Raw genomic sequence first — 16,252 nt, 5'->3', positions numbered from 1 at the left:
ATTGAGAGCGAGCAGTCGATGGATGGAGTACTTGCCACCGTAATAGCTAACTTGCAGCCCCTTCCAGATGTGTATGAACCTAGCGAGCCAGGACCATCCACGTGACGTGCCGTTCGCATGTATTGGGTCCTGGCTGGTTAACGACGAAGAAGCTGCTTCTGCTGACTCCATCTAAAAATTATCGGTGTGCTGGCATTTGGCTGGCAAGCCGAAACGGTAACTAATGCAACGGTCGATTCTACATTCACACATGTAGACATAACTTCTACTGATGCCTCATGTAGTGCATTAATACCAGCTAGCTAGAGTTTACTTATGCATGGGTCGATTGCGCGGTGATGTGGTCGACGTCGTCGAAGTCAGTTACCGCCTATGTGGCATACGGTGTCTCCAAACATAACGAATATACCACTACAGTAACGTCGCCGGTGTGTGTTTAACGTGTATTCGTACCTTAACCTTCCGATTCTACTCACGCCTCTACTTTTGCTGAATCATAAAGCAACGTGCCACTTCTCGGCTCAAAAAGTCTTGGACATTCTCCATTCACCTATTTTCGTACTTGCTAGCCTCTTGAAAGGCGCATGCGCTTACGCTTGCTACGATCGATCGTCCTTGGTAAGTGCGCTACATTCTAGCAAAATCACCATGGAGGTGTGCAAAATGATAGTGATCATCCACCTGTAACACGCTTCCTTCAACACATAAAACTGAAACCACAAGACAAGACTTAGAAACTCAAGATGTATAACTATGTCAAGTTTTACCACTCCAACTGACTTCGGCATCTACTCAAACGTCAGCGCGCTCAGGGACTGCTCCAGGCCGTCCAGAGCGTGCTCAATCGTCTCCATCGAGCACGCGTACGAAATACGCAGACCGTTCTTCACACCGAAAGCTGAACCCGGCACCAGGGCCACGTGATAGTGGCGAAGCAGGTACTCGCAGAAGTCGTCCGCACTCTTCACCACCTCGCTCTTGTCCGCCGTCACGCCCTGCTTGCCCTCGAAGTATGAGGCCAAGTCCAAGAACACGTAGAACGCCGATGTCGGATACGCGAACTCCAGGTGCGGGATCGCCCGCAGACGCTTCACGATGTACTTGCGCTTCTCGTCCATGATCGCCAACGTCTCCGTCATGCGCTCCTGGTTCTGCGCCACACACTCCATCTCGAACTTCATCGCCTCCACGGCGGCAGCCTGACCCACCGAGCTCGCGCACGACGTCAGTTGGCCCTGCAGCTTCGTGCACACCTGCGTGAAGTACTTCGGCGCCGCCAGGTAGCCGATACGCAGACCCGGCATCGCGTGCGACTTCGAGAAGCCGTTCACCGTCAGCGTGCGCTCGTACATGCCCGGCAGCGTCGCGAAGCTCTGGTGCTCGCGCTTCGCCTCGCCTTCGTCCTGGTACACCAACTGCTCGTAGATCTCATCGGCGATCACCAGGATGTGACGGAACTGAGGCTTGCGCAGAACCGCAGCGATGCGCTCCAGTTGCGCTGGCGAGTGGACCGTGCCAGCCGGGTTGCTCGGGTTGCACAGCATCAGCGATTTCACGCGCGGGTTGGCCACCAGAGCCTTCTCCAGCTCCACCGGGTCGATCAGGTAGTGCTCCGACAACTTCGTCTGGAGAATCACAGGCTCGCCGCCCGTCAGCTTCACCATCTCCGGGTAGCTCACCCAGTACGGCGCAGGGATCAACACCTGGTCACCAGGCTTGGTGATCGTCAGCAGAGCCTGGTACACCGTCTGCTTCGCGCCGTTCGACACCAGGATCTCCGTCAGCGGGTCGTACTTCAGGCCCTTGCACGTCTCCAGGTACTGCGCGATCAGCGTGCGCAACTCCGCTGTGCCCTTCACGTCCGTGTACTTCACCTTGCCCTGCTCCATAGCCGACATGCCCGCCTTCAGCACGCGCTCCGCGGGGGCGAAGTCAGGCTCGCCCACGCACAGCGACCACACTTGCTTGCCCTCAGCCTCCAGTTGCTTCGCTAGACCAAGGACCACCACCGTTTTCGACGGAGCTATCTTGCCCAGCAGCGGGTTCTGCGGGTACTTCTCCGTCATCGGAGCATCCTCGCGGAACGGAGCCCGCGTGATGGCAGCGCCTCCGCTCACAGCAGGAGCAGCCACGGCCGGGGCGACGTCTCCGCCAGCCACCGGGGTGAACGTCAGCGCGTTCAGGGACTGCTCCAGGCCGTCCAGAGCGTGCTCAATCGTCTCCATCGAGCACGCGTACGAAATACGCAGACCGTTCTTCACACCGAAAGCTGAACCCGGCACCAGGGCCACGTGATAGTGGCGAAGCAGGTACTCGCAGAAGTCGTCCGCACTCTTCACCACCTCGCTCTTGTCCGCCGTCACGCCCTGCTTGCCCTCGAAGTATGAGGCCAAGTCCAAGAACACGTAGAACGCCGATGTCGGATACGCGAACTCCAGGTGCGGGATCGCCCGCAGACGCTTCACGATGTACTTGCGCTTCTCGTCCATGATCGCCAACGTCTCCGTCATGCGCTCCTGGTTCTGCGCCACACACTCCATCTCGAACTTCATCGCCTCCACGGCGGCAGCCTGACCCACCGAGCTCGCGCACGACGTCAGTTGGCCCTGCAGCTTCGTGCACACCTGCGTGAAGTACTTCGGCGCCGCCAGGTAGCCGATACGCAGACCCGGCATCGCGTGCGACTTCGAGAAGCCGTTCACCGTCAGCGTGCGCTCGTACATGCCCGGCAGCGTCGCGAAGCTCTGGTGCTCGCGCTTCGCCTCGCCTTCGTCCTGGTACACCAACTGCTCGTAGATCTCATCGGCGATCACCAGGATGTGACGGAACTGAGGCTTGCGCAGAACCGCAGCGATGCGCTCCAGTTGCGCTGGCGAGTGGACCGTGCCAGCCGGGTTGCTCGGGTTGCACAGCATCAGCGATTTCACGCGCGGGTTGGCCACCAGAGCCTTCTCCAGCTCCACCGGGTCGATCAGGTAGTGCTCCGACAACTTCGTCTGGAGAATCACAGGCTCGCCGCCCGTCAGCTTCACCATCTCCGGGTAGCTCACCCAGTACGGCGCAGGGATCAACACCTGGTCACCAGGCTTGGTGATCGTCAGCAGAGCCTGGTACACCGTCTGCTTCGCGCCGTTCGACACCAGGATCTCCGTCAGCGGGTCGTACTTCAGGCCCTTGCACGTCTCCAGGTACTGCGCGATCAGCGTGCGCAACTCCGCTGTGCCCTTCACGTCCGTGTACTTCACCTTGCCCTGCTCCATAGCCGACATGCCCGCCTTCAGCACGCGCTCCGCGGGGGCGAAGTCAGGCTCGCCCACGCACAGCGACCACACTTGCTTGCCCTCAGCCTCCAGTTGCTTCGCTAGACCAAGGACCACCACCGTTTTCGACGGAGCTATCTTGCCCAGCAGCGGGTTCTGCGGGTACTTCTCCGTCATCGGAGCATCCTCGCGGAACGGAGCCCGCGTGATGGCAGCGCCTCCGCTCACAGCAGGAGCAGCCACGGCCGGGGCGACGTCTCCGCCAGCCACCGGAGTGAACGTCAGCGCGTTCAGGGACTGCTCCAGGCCGTCCAGAGCGTGCTCAATCGTCTCCATCGAGCACGCGTACGAAATACGCAGACCGTTTTTCACACCGAAAGCTGAACCCGGCACCAGGGCCACGTGATAGTGGCGAAGCAGGTACTCGCAGAAGTCGTCCGCACTCTTCACCACCTCGCTCTTGTCCGCCGTCACGCCCTGCTTGCCCTCGAAGTATGAGGCCAAGTCCAAGAACACGTAGAACGCCGATGTCGGATACGCGAACTCCAGGTGCGGGATCGCCCGCAGACGCTTCACGATGTACTTGCGCTTCTCGTCCATGATCGCCAACGTCTCCGTCATGCGCTCCTGGTTCTGCGCCACACACTCCATCTCGAACTTCATCGCCTCCACGGCGGCAGCCTGACCCACCGAGCTCGCGCACGACGTCAGTTGGCCCTGCAGCTTCGTGCACACCTGCGTGAAGTACTTCGGCGCCGCCAGGTAGCCGATACGCAGACCCGGCATCGCGTGCGACTTCGAGAAGCCGTTCACCGTCAGCGTGCGCTCGTACATGCCCGGCAGCGTCGCGAAGCTCTGGTGCTCGCGCTTCGCCTCGCCTTCGTCCTGGTACACCAACTGCTCGTAGATCTCATCGGCGATCACCAGGATGTGACGGAACTGAGGCTTGCGCAGAACCGCAGCGATGCGCTCCAGTTGCGCTGGCGAGTGGACCGTGCCAGCCGGGTTGCTCGGGTTGCACAGCATCAGCGATTTCACGCGCGGGTTGGCCACCAGAGCCTTCTCCAGCTCCACCGGGTCGATCAGGTAGTGCTCCGACAACTTCGTCTGGAGAATCACAGGCTCGCCGCCCGTCAGCTTCACCATCTCCGGGTAGCTCACCCAGTACGGCGCAGGGATCAACACCTGGTCACCAGGCTTGGTGATCGTCAGCAGAGCCTGGTACACCGTCTGCTTCGCGCCGTTCGACACCAGGATCTCCGTCAGCGGGTCGTACTTCAGGCCCTTGCACGTCTCCAGGTACTGCGCGATCAGCGTGCGCAACTCCGCTGTGCCCTTCACGTCCGTGTACTTCACCTTGCCCTGCTCCATAGCCGACATGCCCGCCTTCAGCACGCGCTCCGCGGGGGCGAAGTCAGGCTCGCCCACGCACAGCGACCACACTTGCTTGCCCTCAGCCTCCAGTTGCTTCGCCATGCCGTGGATCACCACCGTTTTCGATGGAGCTATCTTGCCCAGCAGCGGGTTCTGCGGGTATTTCTCTGTCAAGGGTGCGGTGTCACTGAATGTTGCTGTAGTGGTAGGCTTTTTCCCGAGTTTTTGAGTGACTTCGTCCAACGACTCGCGGAACTTTTGGATTTGCTGCTCGGAGTTGGGGTTGAACTTGTAAAGACCCTGGAACAGGTCGAAGCTGTCCTTGCAGGTGTCTTCGACAAGACGGACTAGGTTCTTGAATCCACGGGTATCAATCGGCGTGTTCTTCACGCCCTGCACGCTGAGGATGCGACCGGTCAAGTGGGTCAAGAACTGGCTGCTGGCAGCGTACTCGTCGTGGGACTCGCACGTCATCTCCAGCATGCGGCACATTTCCGTCTCGAAGATGCGCAGGAAGCTGTCCATGACGTGGTTGTGCTCGCCGGAGATGATGCGCACCTTTTCGTACATCATGGGCAGACCTCTCCATGAGTACTTGCCACTCTCGGGGCCGAACATGGGGTGCGTGCACAGAATGCTCGCGCTCTCGGGCAGACTCTTGAGCATGATCTGCTTCGGGTGCGTCTTGACCGACAGCACATCGACGATCACGAGGTTCTCGAGGAAGTGCTTGGGGATCTTGCTCAGCACGGCTTCGAACGACAGGATACTCACGCCGAGCACCAGAACGTCCAGGCCATCAAAGAACTGCTGCAGCTGGGTCTCCGGCGAGTAGTACTTGCACCCGAGCTGTGCGGCCACAGTCGAGTGGTCCGTGCGTGAGATGGCGCGCACGTCGTGGACCTTGGCCATGGTCTTGGCCAGGAACTGGCCGAAGTTGCCGAAGCCGTAGATGCCGATGTTCATGCGCACGGGCTGGTGCTCCTGCGGCGCGACGGCGGGCGAGGCCGTGACTGGGTTGGCCTGGTACGCGCCGACGGCCTCGAGCGTCTTGCGCACGTCGCCCACCAGCTTGCCCTTAGTCGGGTATGAGCCGAGCACGCGCGTGAACTTGCAGAACTCGCGCAGGTGGCGCAGCGCGTTGATGATGTTCTCGTCCGTCTGGTGGCCGATAAGGTCGACGTAGAAGAGGTAGCTGTACTTCCTGCGCGCGCTCTCAGGCGAGAGCGAGAAGTCGTCGCCCAGCGCGGCCGCGGCCGAGTCCTGGTACTGCTGCTCGGCCGTGTGGCCCCAGGGCCTGCTCTCGATCTTGGACATGTCGATGTCGCGCAGCGAGAAGGCGGACAGCGCCTTGTAGAGCTGGCCCTTCTCGTTGCCGTCCACGAAGGAGAAGACGAGCGACGTCTTGAACTCCGTGTCGGGCTTGGCGTCGAGCCCCAGGTCCTGCCTCTTGCTCAGCAGCAGGAAGCGCGTGAAGTTGCCGGCGTCGTCCTCCACGTTGCGCTGCAGCACCTGCAGCCCGTAGTACTCGGCGGCCAGGTCGCTGGCCACGGCGGCCGTGTCGCGCCACTGGTGGTCGGCCAGCATCTTGGCGCTGCCGGCCGTGTCGTACTCGGCGCGCGGCTTGGCGCCCATGGACGCGATGGTGTGCGCGCACTGCGCGAGCGCCTGCGGGTGGCTGATGACCGTCTTGATGTCGCTCTTGTGCACGCCCGGCAGCGCCAGCAGCGAGTGCTCCACGCGCAGGTCGTACTCGCCCACGATGTTGAGCCCGAACTTGAGCAGCAGGTCGTAGTTGGCGTGGATGCTGCCGCCCAGCGAGTTCTCGATGGGCAGCACGCCCAGGTCGGCGTCCTCGCGCTGCACGGCCTGGAACGCCTCGTCGAAGGACGGGTAGCCCACGGCCACCACGTTGGCGGACGAGCCCAGCAGCTGCCGCGTCGCCTTCTCCGAGTACGCGCCGGGCATGCCCTGGTACGCCACCTTCACCTCGCCCTTCATGGTGTGTCTCTGTGACTGGCTGATGTGTTAGGAGAGTTGGTTGTTGGCTCTCGGCGGCGTGGAACGAGCGGGGAAGTGAGGGAAGCGAGGGCTTCGAGGCGCTCTGCCGGCACGAAGACGAATTGCGGAGTGAGCTCGTGACGAAGTTTGGCGGAATGAGCTTGTGAACAGGATACCCCCTGTCAAGGTCGGTGGAGCGAGTTTGACAGGTGATGGGCTATGTGATTATGCCCCATGGGGCACTGCTACGATGATGTACTATTACAGATGGGGTATTAATACTATGAAAGGCATGGGGCACTATAGTAGCCCAGTGAGATGTGGTTGCTCAGAGATCAGCCCTCTCCGATGATGTTGATGAACGGCAAGGTTGATTCTTGCTTATGACGTCTACGGTCATGGTAATTATGATAATTTGAATCAAAGGTGGGGTACTAAAACAGGGAGGGGGCACTATCGCAAGCCTCCACCCAAAGTTGCTTAAAAATTCTGGGTGGGGTACTATTAAAGCGAGGGGGCACAATCACAGGTTTTATAGGTACTCCACGTTGATACTGTATCAACTACAAGTATCAATGAAACATACTACAGCCCCCCCCCCCTCCCACCCCCACCCCCAAACACACAAACAAATCAAAGGCCTTTATGATTGTACGAGTGACCCCACCGCGGCTGACGAGGGGGGGGGGGGTCTATAGCTATAGTGTAGTGGATGGAAATTCCATCCACTACGCCATCATGGAAATCGCGCTGGATGGACATCGCTGCGTGTCCATGGCGAATGTCGACATGCTGGGCTCGGGGCAGCATCATAGTGTGCACTGTGCAAATGGGATTGGTTCGGAATGCCTATACGCCACTGGACGTGCACAAAGCACCGAAGTGCAGCACTGTGCTGGCCTAGGCTCCCACCACTTGCACACCGCTCCAAAACTAATTTTCGAGCTACCTGCACGCGCGCGAGGTCTGATGGCGGCCTTGCAGATGCAGGCGCTGCACCGGAAGCCCAAATATGGGGTGTCGTCGTCAGATTCGATTCAATCAAGAATCAGTGATATCAGTTAAACCATTACCAGCATTAGAATGAATACTAATTTATGAGCGGTAATAATAACATTGACGGTACTAAGAAAACGGCGATATCAGTGATAAGGCACTGTACCCCTACTATTATCCAGGAAGTTCAACATGGGAAACGTCTTCAAAGGGGACGCAACTGAGCGGTTCAATCACTGGTTATCGGCTAGACCTCTCAGAGGTGTGCCCTTGCTGTGTGTACAGGCGTCCAGCGACGAGCTCTGTACTAAAGGTAACACTGTATATCATCCACCTTTCAAACTTTGATAAGGAGGGCAAATACGCAGGTTCTGCGCGTTCGGCTTCGATGATAACAGCTATTCTATGCTGAGCACTATATCTGATATGGTACTTCTTCGGTCCGGAAAAGAATTAACAGTTCTCTAATCTGGCGATAACTTTCGCTCCACACCTCCAACAGAGTAGTAGTCAGTCTCAGTGTACGCCGCATCAGGCGGTATGTTTTTCAGACGCATTTTCCCGCCCATTGCGGTTGGTAGTGGGAAGTTTAAACGATTAAGTTTGGGAGGCCTGAGGTTTAAATTTGCTGCATCGTCAGAATTCAAACGAGAAAATATTGTAGAAAGCGAAAAAAGAGCTTAATCGCACTGCGGGCTAACGACAGATCGGGTGAATCAGCCTCGCAAGTGATACCAGTAATAGTACTATTGCTTCGACGTTCGCCATTAATGATACTGTTGCTACTGATATCGACTCCACATCTGACAGTCGTGACTGTAGTACTACAGTAGTATTTATCGGCGGTATTAATTTTTGTCTTGAAGTTCAAAAAGACTTGAGCAGCCCGTCGAAAAGTTGACTTGGCAAATGTATGCGGGCGACCACGTACTTGGCGCACGTCTCTAGCACGGAGCGGAGGTGGGCAATCAGCCCGCAATGACACGCCCTCGTAATGGAGACCTTGGTGCTGCCGCGATTCGCGAGCGCCTTGAGCTTCATCCGTGACAGTCGAGGGCGGTGTTAAACACAGGGCGCTCGTTGCCGCGTCACAGCTGCTGCAGCAGCAAAGCGGCAGCAAAGCACAAGTTGCTGTCGACAACCAGACACGGCGTCCTTCCTCAAATCCCTCGCTGGCGATGGCCAAACGCTGCTGCTTGTTCAACCAAGCGGTCTGATTGCTCGCTGCCGGTGGTAGCCTGCTGCAGGTGATGCGGTCTCCATCACCGAGTGGGATTGAGCCCTGCACTTCAACGCAACCTCAACCACTAGACCGGCGTGCGTTCCCCGACAACCGATTCCTTCCAACGACCACAGCGAGCTGGCTGCTATTGCCAACAAGGCATGCCAGCTTCGTTGGTGTCAATGCCGTTCGTGTGCAAGTCCGCCGTTGCAGCTTGCAACTACCCGATTGTCGGCGGTTTCTCTGCTGCACATGCCATCTTTAGCGGGTCCTCGGAGCCCCCACTTCCTCGCGACAGACCGGTTGCTGCCTGTTAGGTCGTTGTTGCCGCCACCGAGATGCCTCTGTACGCGGCCATCTCGCCGACGTTCAGCACGGCGGAGGAGTCGCTCGATGCGCTCGTCAACTCGGCGTTCTACGCCGAATCCATGATCAAAGGCGCGGGCGTGGGCGCGACCAAGCACGCGACGACACTCGGCCGCTTCGAGAAGATCTTCGTATTCATGGTGGACCCCAACTCGTCGCGCGGGGCGTCGCTCTATAGCTTCTTCATCGCATGCGCGGCCTTCACGAGCTGCTTCATCCTGTTTCTGCAGACGCTGGACGGCCCGAACCACCTCAGCTCCCAGCCAGAGTACCCGAAACTTCCCAACGAGAACGGCTACTACGACGCAGACCTGGTCTTCACGGTCATTTTCACACCAGAACTGCTCATTCGCCTCATCATCTGGCCGTCGCTATGGCGCGAGCATGAATATCTCACAGAGCGCCGGCTGAAGCCATTCCTGCGCGACTTCTTCAACTGGTTCGATGTGGCTGCCATCGTGCCGTTCTACACGGACTTGATCTTCGGCAAAGAGAAGAGCTTTGTCATCATGCGGCTGTGTCGGCTGCTGCGTATTTTTAAGCTCGCTCGCAACCACTCGGGAACGTACATCTTGCTGCGAGCCATTCGCGCCAGTGTCGCTCCGATCTCCGTGGCGTTGATCTTCTTCACGGAAATTGTTCTCTTCTTCTCGGTCGTGATGTACATGGTAGACCCCAGTTACGACCGCAACAAGGCTGGTTTCTCCGACTTGCTTACCACGGGATACTTTGTGGTGGTCACGGTGGCGACCATCGGCTACGGAGACATCACGCCCACGAAAGGCAACGTGGCTAGCCGCTGCTTCGCCGTCATGATTATTATGTCAGGAACTCTCTTCTTGTCCATGCCTCTCGCCATTATCGGAACGGAGTTCGACCGCGCCTGGAAACAACACGCAGAGAGCGTGAAGAAGTTCCAGCAGCTGCAAGCTGGAACGCACGTCGCTACTTCGGTGAATATCGATCTCGCAGCAGCCACGGGCGATAATCGTGCTCACCAGAAGCACGAAATACTCGTGAAGTACAATGCGCCCAACAAACTCTACTTGCGTCTTGCGGCACTTACAGGAGAGGCTTCGCTTATCACACAGGCTCTTGTCACAGAAGCAACGGCTCATGAGTTTAATTTGCACCATCTTCGCGACATCACCGACGACCTCAAGCAAACCGCCGAACTATGCTTTCTCAAGTGCGAAGAGCTGGCGGTCATGGTTCGGGATATGATTGTGGCCGAGTCTCAGGAGGTCGTTGCACCGCCAACATGGCGCGAGTGGGCACGGACGACAATTGTCGAACCTGACTCGTCGTTTCTGGGGCGTGTTATCTCGCGTTGGGTCAAATTCTGCCTCATCTTCAGTATGATCATCGTCGTTTTCCAAACCATGCCGGACCTGCAGACGTATGGAGAGCAAACGTACTTGTGCGAGCGAAAAGTTCAACGCTACTGTGAAAACGTCCAGGACATTCGCGTCGGCGGTAACGACCCAGGGTGCTTCTCTGTCGATGACCCAAGTGTGAGGCTACGTTTTGGCTGCACTAGTGCCGAAAAACTTGTCGATTCAACCTGCTACGGATACCCAGGAAATTTTGGTAGCAGCACAGTCGATGACCGGCTTTCGTGTGATGGATCTGGTAAAGTATTGCTGAATGCATTAAACAGCAGCAATTCATCGTACCGAGACCAACTGGACCTTGTGTTGCCATTCCGAACGGATCCATATCTTGTCAGCCGCTATAGAAAGTTGAGCGTTTGCAAGAAGTGGGAATGCGACAACCTACACGTGACCTTCTTTGAGTTTGGAAATGGATACATGGCGATGGAGTACGTATTCACGCTTACCTATCTCTTTGAATTCGCGGCTGCTCTGTTTGTATGCGAAGATTACCGCACGTATTTCAAGAACCCTCTCGTGTTCATCGAGATGGCTTCGTTTATACCATTTTTCGTATTTGAAGGGCGGCGATTCTCCACTAGTGTGACGCCCATATACGTGATCACTCCGGCATCCCAAGACTTCCTCACATTTTTGCGTCTGCTGCGGTTGTCACGCATTTTCAAGATCCAGCAAAGCATTCCGGTCACAAAGGTGCTTTGGGAGTCTATTTCAAAGACTTCAGCGCGACTTACGATCCCGTATTTCATGCTCATGGTCGTGACCACGATCCTATCTTTTATTATGTTCGAGCTTGAGAAGGGAACAGAATGTTTTTACGGTCAAGAATGTATTGTTGGAGACCATAACATGACTTACCCGGCAGAACTCGAGGGTGCGTTGCCTGGCAAGCGCTTTCTCGTGAATTTCAAGGGTGAAATTTCGAGCTTTGACGACTTCTTCTCGGCGTTTTGGTTTGTCATCGTGACACTAGCTACAGTTGGCTACGGTGACATGGAGCCTGTGACGAGCTCGGGGAAGCTTGTAGCCGTCGTCGCCATGATTTTTGGCGCCTGTTATACTGCTATGCCACTTACCTTGGTCGGATCCCAGTTTAACAAGAGTTACCTCGAGTACAAGCGGCGAGAGGCTCTTTTGCGAACAAAGCAAGAAGTAGGCAAACCCTACGTTGTTCAGCCAAGCGAGCTTCAGCGCTGGGAAAACTTTGCACGGAATGAATCATTCACTCTGATGCTAAAGTTGCTACGCGACCAGCTTGAACCTCTGCTCGATTCGATTGAGAAGAGTGAGGTCGACATCATTGACGATGTCAACAAAGCTGAGATTTTCAACATATCCAAAGAGCTGAAGCGCATCATTTTCCTCGAGAGGGTGCGTATAGCGTCGTCTATGATTTTTTCTCTCTTTGAGCTTCCCGGCTTACCTCGTTGCATGTTGTATGTTCTGTCTGGACTTAGTTGCAAGTAATGCGGGTCAGCTCCATCGTTAACTATCTTCGGAGAGAGGGTATTCGTCTGGCTGAGCAACAAGTTACTGCGCTGCAGAGTGTCGTCTCCTGAGGGTCTACAAACGTAGAACTTCTTCGTGATGATCATGGGTCGATAACTTTTTTCATTAATCGAATGATGGTTATTGCGGCCGTGGTTTACGTAGTTGTGCAATCCAGGACACATTCGCAAAAGCAAATTCTTAAGTCCAAGAGATTTCAAGTGCTATTATGCTGGGCGTTTAACGATTAGTACTACGAAGCAGATAAGCCCGTCACTCAAACGTCAGCGAGCTGAGTGCGCGCTCCATGCCATCCATCGAGTGCACCATTGTGTCCATGGAACCAGCATACGAAATGCGCAGTCCGTGAGGCTCACCCATATCGGAGCCAGGACCCACCGCTACACCATGCTTGCGGATGAGGTAGTCGCAGAAATCATCGACATTGTGAAGGACATCACTCTTGTCAGCGGTGTAAGCCGTCTTGCCCTCGAAAAGCAGCCCAAGATCCACGAACACGTAGAACGAAGACGTCGGGTACGCGAAGCGCACGTTGGGCATCGCGCGGAGGCGCTTGGCAACGTATTGACGTTTCGAGTCAAGCCCATGGAGATCCTCGGCGATGCGGAGCTCTCCCCGTTCCATAGCCTCCAACTCCATCTGCATAGCTTCGATGGCCATCACTTGGCCGACACTGTTGGCGCAGGAAGTCAATTGGCCTTGCATGATATAGCAGGGCTCGATGAAGTGCTTCGGGCCAGCCATGTAGCCAATTCGCAAGCCGGTCATTGCGTACGCCTTGGAGAATCCGTTGATTATGATAGTGCGCTCAAACATGTCCGGTAGGGCGGCGAAGCTCTTGCAAACACGCTTGGGGGCGTCTTCGTCCTGGTAGACGACTTGCTCATAAATTTCGTCTGAGATCACTACGACGTGACGGAACTGTGGCTTGCGAAGAACAGCAGCAATTTTCTCCAGTTGATCAGGACTGTGAAGCGTACCAGCCGGGTTGCTCGGGTTGCACAGAATGAGAATTCTGATCTCCGGGTTCGCAGTCAACGCCTCCTCCAGCTTCACCGGGTTAATCAAGTATTCATCTTCCAGTGTGTTCCGCAGTTGCACAAGCTGGGTCTTGGCCTGCGCAATAATGCCCTCGTAACTCCCCCAGTACGGTGACGGCAGCAACACCTTGTCACCCGGACGCAGAATCGCAAGAACCATATTGTAAATGGCCTGCTGAGCGCCGCCGCAGACTTGGATCTCAGTGGGGGCGTAGGTTACACCCTTGGCTCGCTGGAGATACTTGACAATGATCTCACGAAGTCCGGCCATGCCGCGCATATCGCAGTACTTGGTCTTGCCCTCCTGGATAGCTCTGATACCAGCCTCCAGCACTCGCTTTGGCGGCTGGAAGTCCGGCTCGCCCACACACAGTGAGTAGACCGATTTGCCCTCAGCTTCCATTTGCTTGGTGACGCCAAACACTGCCAGCGTCTTGGCAATTTTGGTGGTGTCGAACACTGGGCTCAACGGATACTTCTGCGCCATGGTCAGCTCCTTCGGAACAGCATCAGGAACACCGTTTGTCGACTCCAACGCACCGCTCGAGTAGCACCCAAGCACACAGACGTACGAGCACATCGCCCTCAGCGCGGCAATCGCCTCCACCGCCTTCGCCTCGCTCTGACGGGCCTTCATGTCCGCGTAGAAGATGAACTCGGCCTTGCCGGCGCTCGGGTGCGCGCTGCTCCAAGGCCTGCTCTCGACCTTGCTCAAGTCGATATCGCGCAACGCGAAGAGACCGAGCGCGCGGTGCAGCTGGCCGTGCGCGTTGCCCGACGCGAACGCGAAGGCGATCGACGTCTTGCACTGGCGGGTCTTGGGCAAGGGCTCCGCGGACGTTTTGGCCACCATCCAGAACCTCCCGTCGGACGTCTTGGTCGGACGCTGGCACTCGCCCACGATAGCCAGGTTGTACTTGAGCAGGAGGTCATAGGTGTCGTAGCAGGTTCCACGCGTGGTCGAGTCTACGGGCAGGACGGCGAAGTGCGCGTCGTCCTTCTTGACGGCGACGACGGCGTCCTCGAGCGTGGCGTAGCTGATGGTCTTGGGCTCGCCGATAGCGGACAGCAGTTGTGCTGCTGCGTCCTTGACACCGGGGTAGTAGGTTGCATCTTCGTGGTAGGCCACCCGCGTCAACGATCCCACAGTCATGCTTGTGAGTTGGGGCGAGTGGTGTTGTGGTGGACTTGCTGGTGTTGAAGCGAATTCCGGAGTGAGGCCATGGTGATCTTCCTATCACAGGCGGACGCTAGTCATCTAAACACGAGTGTTTGGAAAGCGAGTCTCGAGGTCTCCGAAGAGGAGATGGGCCCAAATCTGGACGTTAAATGAAATGTACTTATTTAAGGCACATATGCAATCACGGATAGCAAAGTTTGGCATTGCCATGCCTTAAATAAGTACATCTCAAGGAAATATTATTGCCAGTCACCTGGGTCTATACAAAACCAAGTCAAATCGAGCCCCCCATACAAATGCCTCTATAAATAGGTGCTTCCACATTGACGGATACCAGAGGACTGGGGAAGGTCAATGACATGATTTTGACGCCGATGGACTTTCAGAACGTCGAGCAAGGCCTTGCCATTTAGGTCATGACAGCGGCAGATAAAGCCACCCTGTTATGTGCCCCCGCCTGGTCACCACCCGGTCACCAGCCTGCGACGCCCGAGTCCAAAAATGCTGTTCAACCTAGCGAAGACAATATTTGGTGAAAATACGCGGGCGACACACTAAACGATAGGTGGCATTCGTGTTAACAGGCTGTGAAAATTTGGCATAATTAGCAATATTGATTCTGTTAGATCGATGTAAAAATCGTCCCTTAATACAGCGTTGCCTCGACCGGAAATAAGAAACGGCCAGAAATATGTCATAGACGGATAGTAGCTCTTCTACGCGACGGAGTCAAAGAGGCACAATCTGTTGCTGAATGAATTCGCATCGCAAGTATCCGACTTCAGCTAAACAGCCATCTGTTGCACAATAACTGTGGTGTCGCTCTCGAGCATACTTCCCATACCCGCCACCACCCTTTCAACGTTGTTTAGTTGGTCGCGAAACAAAGCAAGTTGACGAGGGGTAGATCTGAGCAATTCGCGCTTGTCGCCCTTATGCCTGTCGTGGTGGTGGTGGTGGTGGTGGTGTGTGTGTGGAGGGGGGGGGGGGGGCTCAAGTCTGTCGATTTAGACAACCAGTCATGTTGCCTGGCTCCGACAGGGGGGGGGAATAGCACACGTCCCCCGGGTCTCTGTCTTTTTCCACATCCCCGCGCACTCATTGACAATTCTGGTTGGGCAACAAGGATCTTAAGCTTTGTCGAGATCGCTGCCGGGCTCCGCGACGAACACGAACACCGGCTCCAGGGACATCGTGGCGGTTATTGTTGCTTCTCTGGTACATAGTGTCGTCGCTTGGGCGTTGTGCAATTGTGCAGTCATCGGGGTTCATGCGAACCACGTGCTGCCCATTGTGCCATTAGACGCCGTGAATACGTAGTCAATGACGACGCGCTGGTTCGGGAAGATCTTCTGGCGCGGCTGTCGCAGCCACATGGCGATGTCCTCCATAGGCACCCATACGTCCATGTCGTGATACTCCACCTTGCTGAACGCGCCATCGCCCCCACATATCATGCACTGGTCGACTTTGTTTTGTCCGCGCGGCATACTTGGAAATGAGCATCGCGGGGCTGTGATACTAGCACGTATAGCACGCCATTCTGGTCGGAGTCGGACAGTGTCGCGGCCTGACACCACCCTGTTTTCGCGGGTCCACTGCGGTTTCATGCCCGACCGAGCGCGGTTACTATTGTGGTGAGCAGAATCCAAGATTTTGGAGATGTTGAGAGAATGGTCACGGATTGCAGGCCCTGGGCCCAGATCCAAATGATACGAGCGCGACTCTATGGTGGGTGGATCTGGGCTACGGAGAACACGAAGAGATACATGGAGTGTGTGGAAATGACATTCAAGGAACCCTAAAGGCAATGCGGGATACGAGAAGGCTAGATCCAGTGGATCTGGATGTGAATCCAGACTCAGGTGATTCCTGGATCCAACCTGATTCCTGGATATGAGATTAAGCCA

The 16,252-nt window shown here is 56.2% G+C and overlaps 3 protein-coding genes across 4 annotated transcripts; 1 reads left to right on the top strand and 2 right to left on the bottom strand.

Annotated features, from left to right (window-relative positions):
- Positions 1–627: 627 nt before the first annotated feature.
- IUM83_13901 (tyrosine biosynthesis bifunctional enzyme) lies at positions 628–6,635 on the bottom strand (the record flags this gene model as incomplete). Its single annotated transcript, XM_067938603.1, has 4 exons — positions 628–710; positions 781–788; positions 868–2,570; positions 2,625–6,635. 4 exons carry the CDS (start codon positions 6,633–6,635, stop codon positions 628–630), a joined length of 5,805 nt encoding a protein of 1,934 aa, XP_067785657.1.
- Positions 6,636–9,191: 2,556 nt separating this feature from the next.
- IUM83_13900 (Voltage-gated Ion Channel (VIC) Superfamily) lies at positions 9,192–12,172 on the top strand (the record flags this gene model as incomplete). Of its 2 annotated transcripts, XM_067938601.1 has the most annotated exons (2): positions 9,192–11,984; positions 12,071–12,172. In XM_067938601.1, 2 exons carry the CDS (start codon positions 9,192–9,194, stop codon positions 12,170–12,172), a joined length of 2,895 nt encoding a protein of 964 aa, XP_067785659.1. The 2 variants fall into 2 exon arrangements, with proteins under 2 accessions (XP_067785659.1, XP_067785660.1); XM_067938602.1 differs by having other exon boundaries at positions 9,192–12,080.
- A 202-nt stretch (positions 12,173–12,374) lies between these two features.
- On the bottom strand, positions 12,375–14,315 carry IUM83_13899 (Aspartate aminotransferase; the record flags this gene model as incomplete). Its single annotated transcript, XM_067938600.1, has 1 exon — positions 12,375–14,315. One exon carries the CDS (start codon positions 14,313–14,315, stop codon positions 12,375–12,377), a length of 1,941 nt encoding a protein of 646 aa, XP_067785575.1.
- Between the last annotated feature and the right edge of the window lie 1,937 nt (positions 14,316–16,252).

This window comes from Phytophthora cinnamomi (genome assembly GCF_018691715.1).
Source record: "Phytophthora cinnamomi strain GKB4 chromosome Unknown Contig77, whole genome shotgun sequence".
NCBI lineage: Eukaryota > Oomycota > Peronosporomycetes > Peronosporales > Peronosporaceae > Phytophthora > Phytophthora cinnamomi.
Note: the sequence above shows the minus strand (reverse complement) of the source record. Positions and strands in the feature narration are given on the sequence as shown.